This window comes from Sus scrofa, chromosome 11, assembly GCF_000003025.6.
Source record: "Sus scrofa isolate TJ Tabasco breed Duroc chromosome 11, Sscrofa11.1, whole genome shotgun sequence".
Classification (NCBI taxonomy): Eukaryota; Metazoa; Chordata; class Mammalia; order Artiodactyla; family Suidae; genus Sus; species Sus scrofa.
In genome coordinates, this window is record NC_010453.5 from 4,995,126 (window position 1) to 5,005,134 (window position 10,009).

General features: G+C 44.9%; 1 protein-coding gene across 1 annotated transcript in view; it reads right to left on the reverse strand.

The window, feature by feature from the left end:
- The window catches only part of LNX2 (ligand of numb-protein X 2), a 43,950-nt gene extending 34,889 nt beyond the window's left edge, over positions 1-9,061 (reverse strand). The window contains 2 exon segments of the mRNA XM_013989768.2: positions 2,207-2,683; positions 9,043-9,061. Coding sequence (XP_013845222.2) covers positions 2,207-2,616 — 410 coding nt within the window. The 5' untranslated portion in view covers positions 2,617-2,683; positions 9,043-9,061.

Sequence of the window (10,009 nt, forward strand, 5' to 3'; positions counted from 1 at the left end):
ATGCATTTTAGTTAATAATCCTAAAATAATAGTGTACTTTTAATCTCACTGCTATCAGTGATTAACTGAACTGAGATGGTTCAGTTCCTCTAACATCCCCAAATGGATGTTCATAAGAGAGTCACATAAAAAAACTTATCTCCTGAAAAGCGTAGTTCTACTGCGAGAAATAAGAAAAGCCTGAAATATTCCTCAACCTCAGCCATAACTGGGCCTGACCCAGGCAGTGTGGTGTCAATTTCCAGAAGTCTCTCCTACCATGTTCAGAGTCTATGCCTCCTGATGACCAGAGATCCACAAAAACCTACATGCATTTTCAAATCCGTGTACCTATCCCACTCTTTTGTCTTAGCTCTTATTTGTAGACAATGCAGCTCATACTGAAGTAATCTCTCTATAAACCTGCATGTTTCTGACATCTCATCCTTTCTCATACATCTACATTATTCCTAACGAGCACACTCTTTGGGGAACGGAATGAACGTGTACACTCAGGTGTATTTCCAACTCTCGCTACCACGTGCTGGCAGAGAACATGATTCGGCCTGAGCTAAGGTCTGTTAGGATGGGAAATCCCAATACTGACTTTAAGTCTCAACGTACCATTACCTGTCTCTAAATCTGTGTGACTCGGTTTTCTGATTTTAACCTGTGTTGATGAGATTAGACTCAAAGCTGTGATTTCATCTGTGAGGACTATGATAGGCTGTTCTGTACTGACTTACACTATTACTTCTTAATCCAATAGATGGTATACGATGCATTGTTTTTCACGGCACTCAAGATTACTGCAGATTTACACTGGTGTAACTTCGACATTTAGAAGTCAAAACATTTGTTTTGGTCATTTTATGTGATTCTACTTAAGACAAAAGAGATGTGTTTTGACCCTTCCTAAGGGTTTAAATAATTTTAAAGATCAAATTTTTTATCAAAGTCAAATTATAAAACTCACCAATCAGCTAAATTACTTAACCTTTTAAAAAGCTTTTGGTAGAACAAAAATCCCCACTAAATGGTACAGAGTCTCCACCCCCTGGTACTTGTTCAGTCTAGTTTCTGAACACAGAGTTTTACAAGACCTTAAGCAAATAAAATCATGAAAACAGGCAGACCTCGCTTTATTGTACTTCATTTTACTGTGCCTCACTGCCTTTTTTTTTTTTTCTTTTACAAATTGAAGGTTTGTGGCAACTCTGTGTGTTGTCAGCATTTCTTAGCAATGAGGTCTTTTTCAATCAAGGGATGTACATTTTAAATGTAATGCTATTGCACCCTGACCAGACTACAGTACAGTGTAAACCTAACTTTTTTTTTTGCCTTTTAGGGCCGGACCTGAAGCATATGGAGGTTCCCAGGCTAGGGGTCCAATTGGAGCTACAGCTGCCGACAGACACCACAGCCACAGCCACACGGGATCCCAGCCACGTCTGCGACCTCCACCACAGCTCACAGCAATGCCGGATTCTTAACCCGCTGAGCGAGGCCAGGGGCCGAACCCATGTCCTCATGGATGCTAGTCAGGTTTGCTACCTGCTGAGCCACGACAGGAACTCCGAACATAACTTTTATATGCACTGGGAAGTTAAAAAATTCGTGCGCCTCTCTGGATTACATATTTGACACTCACTTGATTTCGATGGTCTGGAGGAGGCGAACCCACGACATCTCTGAGGGGTGCCTCAATGCAGGTCCGTGTTCCAACGAGATTATCATTTTTAACAGCCGCACAACATCCGGATCACTGACGTACGCCTGCATTTGCAAACCCTCCCCTGCTGGTCAGGACTTAGACCGACTCGGGTTTGCGGAACCCGGTGCAGCGTGGCAGGGACTCCTTTGGGGCGATTTCCTCAGGACAGCAAAGTGTATCGAAGGACACTGACCTTGACAGTTTTTGAAACAAACTGCCGAACTGCCTTGCCCCAAAGAGTCTATCATTATATCCTGCTCTCCATGTGACTACAACAACTTATGATACCAGCAGAAATAGGAACAGGTATAAAATGGTACTTCCTGTCTTAAGAGTATGCGATAAGTAATGACGATAAAAACGGTTTCCTACAGCTTATTTATTGTACGTCCTGAATTCCATGTGTCTCTTTACTTACTGATATCTTGCTATTTTTTATCTCATTTTTATTCACTTGAGCTACCTTTTGATGACCCAGAGTTACTTCTCTTTCTTTCTCTCTTGTTTGCTTACCTGTTTTTGAGATGTGCCTCCAGGTCACAGCGCTGCATTACATCTTGGCACACTGAAGAAAACGGACATAAAACCAATAATTTGTCCAGGAGTTTATGAACTAGAATGCTAGACTTCTTACACAACTTAAAGTGAAGTCTCTTCCGGTCCAATGGACAGAAATCCTTCTCCTGCAGGAAGTTCCGGAGGCACTTGCAGCAGAACGTGTGTCCACAGGGGGTATCCAGCGGCTGCAGCAGAGGCTGAAGGCAAATGTGGCACACCAGGTCATCGTCCACTTCGTCCTGGTAATTGTACAAGTGGTTTTCTCTCGTCCAGTGCTGCTGGCCACACTCGAAACACAGGGGATTGAAGGAGGAGGAGGAGGAGTTCGGGTCCACAGACACCATCTCATCACTCGTCGTTCCCATCTGGAATCGGCTGAGGCAGCCTCTGGGTCTTCATGCGTTACATACACGTCCACTAAGGGGGGCTTTCCTTGAAAAGACAGTGACGTGTTAGACTAAAGCCAAGGCCTGTTTTTCTAGACAAAACAAAACAACCAGAAAGGTAACATCAATCAAGATAGGCTAAAAGAATTAGCATAATATGACGAGTTAACTTTTTTTTTTTTGTCTTTTTAGGGCCTCACCCATGGCATACGGAGGTTGAATCAGAGCTGTAGCCACCGGTCTACGCCACCGCCACAGCCACAGCCATGCCAGATCTGAGCTGCAACTGTGACCTACACCACAGCTCATGGCCACGCTGGATCCTTAACCCACTCAGCAAGGCCAGGGATCGAACCTGCTTCCTCTTGGATAATAGATTTGTTATCGCTGAGCCATGATGCGAACTCCAGTGAACTTCTTTTTTTAGTAAAAAAAAATTAAAATTTAGATCAGGAAATGAATTTATCACAAAAACATAAAAGTGAAATTAGCTAATTTGCTTGCTGGCTAAGAAGAATGACTCGTGTTGCCAAATTCTTGATGAAAAAAGAACTCAGGGTTAAGAGCAAAGATGTATATTAATAGGAGGTGTGACATAAGACATAATTTTGTCCTACTGGCTGAAATCCCTGCGAGTTCACTGCTCAATGGCAGTTTTAACACCAGTTAATCACCTCGTGTGCTAATAATGCACTTTGAGGTGTAGCATGTCATACATTCGCATTTGCCGTCGCAGGCATGGTTCCCTGCTTCTGACTGATTTTATGCATTTACAGTGCTACCCCAAAGGCTGTGGCTTTGAAATGTCGTCCCAAGGATAATTCAGTGTCTATTAAAAAATGACCTGTGCTCTACACTGTTTGAGGGAAAAATGGATTTCAAAATACATATGTATGATTTGAATATTCTCTCTACACATAATGCAGATTGTAGCAAGACTGACCCGCACAGCATATATAAATAATATCTCTGCAAATTCCACAACTTCAATACTATTTTATGCCATTATGAGAAAAAAAAAACTACTATAATTCAACCACACAGATAAGCATGTTATAAATGCCAGCCCCACCTCATATTATTCCACACTCCCACACCCTCATTAGTTCTTGCTTACTCAGAGCAGCAGTGTGTGTGTGTGTGTGTGTGTGTGTGTGCGTGTGCGTGTGCGTGTGCATGCAAAGTGCCATCTCCTCTGGGACAGCAGTCTGCTCAGGTGAGTGCAGGACTAGCAAGGGGTGCTCCCCTCTTCTAAGGGCCTCGACACCTCCTGCTGCTCTAAGGGGTTAAAAAAGCACCTCCAAGGGCAGCAGCTACGTTCACTGGGAGTATTTAGTCTCTGCTACATGCCAGACAGAGAACAAGGAGACGGGAGAGGGAGGGAGAGGACAGTTCAGAAGGCCCATTATGCAAAGTCAAGGAAGCACGTTCTCTAAGCACCAATGCACAGGGTGCCCGTGAGTGCAGAGACAGCAGAGCAGAACGGGCATCTAACTCAGCGTGGCTTTGGGGCCAGACATGCTTCCAAAAGAGAGGGGTGGGATGGGGGTGCTGTGCTGGAACAGGAAGCCCTGGGCAGAGAGAAAATGGACAAGGGCAATGCGGCCAAGTCAGAGGGCCTGAGTGTGCCTGGCACATCCGGGACTGTGAGCGGGGGGCCAAACGAGGCCAGGAAATGAGCTCAGCACGGGGTCCTGAAGCCTGGTGTCCAGCGAGATGGCAAGAACAGACCCCGTATTCACGCTACTGGCATTTGTTTCCGAGATAAAATTCCCTTCGCATCACACATGTGCGTTTGCAGTTTTATTTACCTAGAATGTTTATCAGGAAAAAACATTACCATTTTAACAGATTTAACGAGAACTTCCATGAATTATGTGCCATGAATTATGTGGGGGAGGGACAAAATTCAGATGGGATGGCTGACTTCAGATGAAATGGTTTTAAAAACAACATAAGGAGTTCCTGTCGTGGCGCAGTGAAAACGAATCCAACTAGGAACCATGAGGTTGTGGGTTCGATCCCTGGCCTTGCCCATGGGTTGAGGATCCCGAGTTGCCATAAGCTGTAGTATAGGTCACAGACATGGCTGGGATCTGGTGTTGCTGTGGCTGTGGTGTAGGCCGGCAGCTGCAGCTCTGACTGGACCCCTAGCCTGGGAACCTCCATATGCCACAGGTGCAACCCTAAAAAGACAAAAAAAAAAAAAAAAAGCTAATAAAACAATAATAGCAGCCTGTCATCTAAATGATCAGTCCACTGCTAAAAGGGCAAACACTTGTATTTTCTAGCTCATGGGGCTTACTCTTCACTCTCTGAGCATCCTAACTTTTAAAACAGCCGTCCAAGGGATGTGAGATTATGGAGAAAAACATCATTTATCTTAGGCAAAGACTGCTTGGACCTAGGTATTTTCGTACAGAACGTCCCCAAGCTCTCGCTTCCTATTCAACTGGCAGGAAAATTCACGCAGCCTTTGCTCTTCTTTGTGGTTAGTATTTATTCTATTCTTTTCCCTCAAGAAAATATACTGCAACTCTGGCCTCCCACATAATAACTAAGGAAGCACTTCTCTTAGGGCAATTATATTTTTGCTCTTTTCTAAATCTCAAAATAACCTTAGGCTGATTATTTTCATTTTATCACAGAATCTTCTCATGAGGAAAAATAACAAGTTCCCATTTAAGGTACCAAAGAACAACTGCGTTATCAACAGCCCCGAAATGCCTCTGTGTTGCCCTAACACAGACATGAGATGAGGATTTACCACGGGACATCACCAACACGTGCACACAAACACGGATTAAAGAGTTTCAAGACCGTACAGCCTGCGTGGTTAGAGCACACACCCCGGGGCCGTCTGTGAGGTTCAAATCCGCCTTCAGTCACTCACCAGCCCTGTGACCTTACTGCACTCCTCCGCGGCCGGCTTCCTTACCGTACATAAAATAGGGGTGGCGACAGTGCCTATCTCGAAGGGGTGACGTAAAGAATAATGGGGACGTAATAGGTGCTGTGTCAATGTTAGCTCTTATTACTGTTCCTAGAGATTAAGTAGAAACGTAGAGATTGATTTTATGATTTGACCAAAGCCACGCAACTTGTAATTACTCAGTAACAGAGGCGGACGATAAATCCAGCTCTTTCTTGTTTCAAAACAACCCAATGGTAAATTAAATAATTATAGGAAAGAGGAAGGGTGTTTCATTAAAGCCTCAGTGTACGAATTTTACAATGTCAAAGGCAGCTGGAGCCTGGTTTCCACTCCCCGGTCCCCGCCCTCCCCCCCAGCCCAGGCAGGTGACTTTGTGGGCACCTTGTGCGAGGGTGCACTGTCACAGCTCACAGGGCTGCCCACACTGCTGTCCGCCCCTGAGTGTGAGCTCCTTATGGGCTGCACCTCCCCCAGGGGAGAGGCTTGGTCAATGCTGAATGACCGACTGGGTGACAGGAAGCTCGCTCACTCCTGCTAAGTCAGGTGGCCAGAAATATAGGTGTGTATACAGGAGGAAAGGCCCCAGTTTAATTTTGATTTGATATTCTATTAGTATAATTTGAAGTACTAAAATACAAGTTCAATGAAGAGTAGTCTTAAATATTTTCCAAAACATGAAGAATGTATACCTCTACAAACTACAAGATCTGTGTAGCTAAGAACAGTAAACAGATGGGTGCTATTAAATTGGGCTATTACAGCCCATTGCAACTAACATCCTGAAAGACAGCCGGTGCAGTGGAGAGGGAGTTACAAGCCTCTGCTTACCACCTACCTCCGGGTGTGGTTAACATGCTTGCCCTTCCCGGTTTACAAGACAAGAACATCCTGCTACATCATCAAGACTCTCAGAAGGAGCTATGGTTTTTCACAGTTAATTTGCACACTCCCAAACCATGTTATTCAGATCCTTTCTCATGATGGTACTTTTGATTCAGGCTGAACAGTCCTCCCTGGCACCAGCCCAGGAGAAAAGGTGACGAGCTAAGGATTTGCACCCAAGTACGCTTAGAGGGGCAAGAGCTCTGTTCCTCTGACACGCCCTGTGCGTCCTGGCAAAACCCTGTTCCCGGCCGCCCCAAGTCTTGGCTCCACCTCCAGCTCCTCTGTCAGATGCCCTCAGCTTCCTTTCAGCTCTTGGGACCCCGTCCCTTTAGGGACCACCTGGCCCTTTCCTTCTCTGTCCCTGCTGCTTTTTTCACATACCGTCATCTCAGCAATCACTGCATCTGCAGGCTAGCTGCTCTGTCTTCTCACTTCTTCCAGGGTAGAGACAGTATCTCCTTTATCTCTCGTATTCCCAGGTCTTGGCACACATGACACAATAAAAAAAATTTGTCCTCAGGCTCATACTGGAGCCTGAAATGTATCAAGAGGCCTGAGATGTATTATACAACTATGTAAATATATGAGAAAACCTGCACATTTATTTGTGGCACTGCGAAGCAATCAACATACTGGACCTTGCCTTGTGATGATAAACAAACTAGGAATAAGACATTACTTCCTTAACCTTCAAAAATCTCAGAAAAAAGTTTCTTTCTTTTTTCGCTTGACGTTATCAACACAAGAAAATTGTCTTATTGTATATATTACATATCAGCTTTCACAGCTGTCTTTGTGTAAAGCGGTGATTGTCAAATTTTTATATCTAAGGATCCCCTTATCCACCCTGGACACGTCTGGCTCTTTTCTTAAAACACTGACGTGCAACTGCTACACCGTACAATGCAGCGACTGCACTCCTGGGCATTCATCCCAAGGAAATAAAAAATGTATGTTCACCCAAAAACCAGTCGGCTTGATTCGTCATGGCCCCAGAGCAGAAACAACCCAGACGTCCTTGGACGGGTGAATGGTCGCACGAACCGTGGTACGTTCACACCACACAACACGGCTCGAGAGGATGAACCACGGACGCACACTCAGAGAATGATGCTGAGTGGAAAAGCCCACCCTAAAAGGCCGCACACCTGAGTATTCCATGCATCTAACGTTCTTGAAATAACGAAACTAAGTAAATTAATTAAAGTGTTTCAGTACTCACTTGAGAATAAAACATAAGCCCATTACATGTGAACATCTTTAGGAAAAGCAACTTCAGACTAAGTAGTGAGAGAGGCCCTCCCGTCTCAAGTCCGTTGCTCCTTTCCCGGTGTTGCGAGATCACACGTCGTTTCCTCTGGAAACTCTACCCGGGGAGCGCGAGTGGAAAAGGTCTTGGGGTCACTGGGAAAGCAGCTTTGACCTTGTGGACCCAACGGAAGGGAACAGGGGTCCCGAGTCACCTGGACAGCGGGGCAGAGCCCTGGGGGGTTGGCCGCCTCTTTCACAGGTGAAGTACCAGTCGGTGCCCGACGCCACTGCTGAACGAGCGCACACGCGGAGCTGGGCCCGGGCTGGAGGAGCCCGTCTGTCCCGGACCGAAGCTCTCGCCTCGGAAGAAGCATTTCTGGATAGTCGGCCGTATAGAAATACGTAGCATATTAGGAGAGACCCTTAGATAAATTCTATTCCTCAATCAATCAAAACTTATTTCCCAGTGCCTGCCACGAGGGAAACAATCAAATATCAGCGTCCAGCAATGCCATCCCTGTCACTCTCCCACTGTCTGCACAGGTATAATTCAGCACACCGAGCTGCCCGTCTCCCATCCCTTTTTATCAAGTAGAACTGTTTGAAAAACCATTTAAAAATTCTTAGATGTCACCTGTAGCTAGATGTACCCTATTTAATAATCGAGAAAACTAGTAAGCTAAGCAAAAACGCCGGAAGCAATGAAACTTCGGCTCTGAGTGCCAGCTGAGTAACTAGGTCACCACACAATTCACTTTCACTCACCACACAGTTGTCCAGTGTCTAAGAGGGTTGCTATTACCCAGACAGTTGAGTGTCTAGGCTACCTGTCTATACACAGAGCTTTGCTAAATAGTAACTGACCGCACGCGCGCGCGCGCACACACACACACACGCAGCTTAAATTTAGCTCTTAATTGCTCACCATCTTGCATCTCTTTACACATAATAAAACACTTATTGATATGTCATATTTACCTTTTAGTCCTGACATCTGTTATTGTTTTTTAACAACTTCCTATATATTTGATCAAAATGGGGGTTACACTGTGGCTGGTAGAAAATTTATAAATTTCAAATGTCCTTCTACCTTTAGTTCTTCTCATTCTGAACCATGAAGCTATGACGAAACGTTTTTAAATGCAAAAAACCAAACTGGATTAACCTGCTCAATTCCTGCAGGCTCTGAGAGTTAGAGTTATGCCTCTGAAATCATACTAAACTATATTACCTTAGAGTAATTTAAAAACAGAATTGATATAAAACTGTTTCAAAAAGGCGATACACCGTATGGAGTGTGAAACATTTCTATACAGTTCGACACCCAGACATACCTCTGCCAATGAGAAAAGGCCTCCCTGGGAAGAACTTTCTTCCAGGAAGAACGCACTCCCACAGCCCGTGACCTCTTCTCAGCAATGTTCCGCACCAGCTGGCTGAGATGACACAAGTTCTAACTTCTTAAAGAATGTCACGAATTTCTAAGCCGCACAGCAGAAACACTGTGGGCTGGGTTGTGACGGGAGGTGCAGTTTTCACTGGTTTAGTTTTATTGAGTGTGATGTTTACCTGCTGGATATAATTTGCTTACTGCTTTGTATGACATTCAAAGGCGAGGGTTCTGCTGTTAATAAATTAAATAATCTGTTTTCTTCTAAAGGAGGAAACTTTTCCAACATTTAACTTCCTGCACAGTAAATGTAGAAAACAGTTGTCTTCAAGTGATGGCTAAGTTCTTATTTTCAAGGCCTTTTCAATCTCTAATTTCTGTAACTGAGGATCAAAGTCTTCTACTAACGTCCAACTACCCAAGAAGCAAGAGGGCGACGAAAGGAGCACTGGCTGTGGGCTCAAAGTTTGGCTCTGATGCTCGTGCACAAGCAATGTGTCACCACAAAGCAGCCCAGCAACTCCAAGTTTATAAATCTCAGCTTCCTCATGTGCAAAACAGAAACTGTATCTTGCTGATGGCTCAGAATACGATGAAGCTACACGATATACGTTACACTGCCAAAAAACCCTCCTAAACCCACAAAGCGTCCGTCCTAACACAAACTTAGGACTGGATTGATGACCATAGAGGACACTGCAGATACAGACCGGCAGCTGGACTTCGGGCTGGCCCGAGCCCCTTCTTTCCACTGGACGGGTTACCAAGTCCGCATCTCGCTCTCGGCTCTGAGACCAGCACTTGGTCACCTCTCTAGGCTTCTATTCTACCTAGGGACCAGTGGACCAAAGCAGACACGCTCTGCGTTACTTACAGATCCCCAATTCCAGGATTCTAGAACTGTGCTCTGA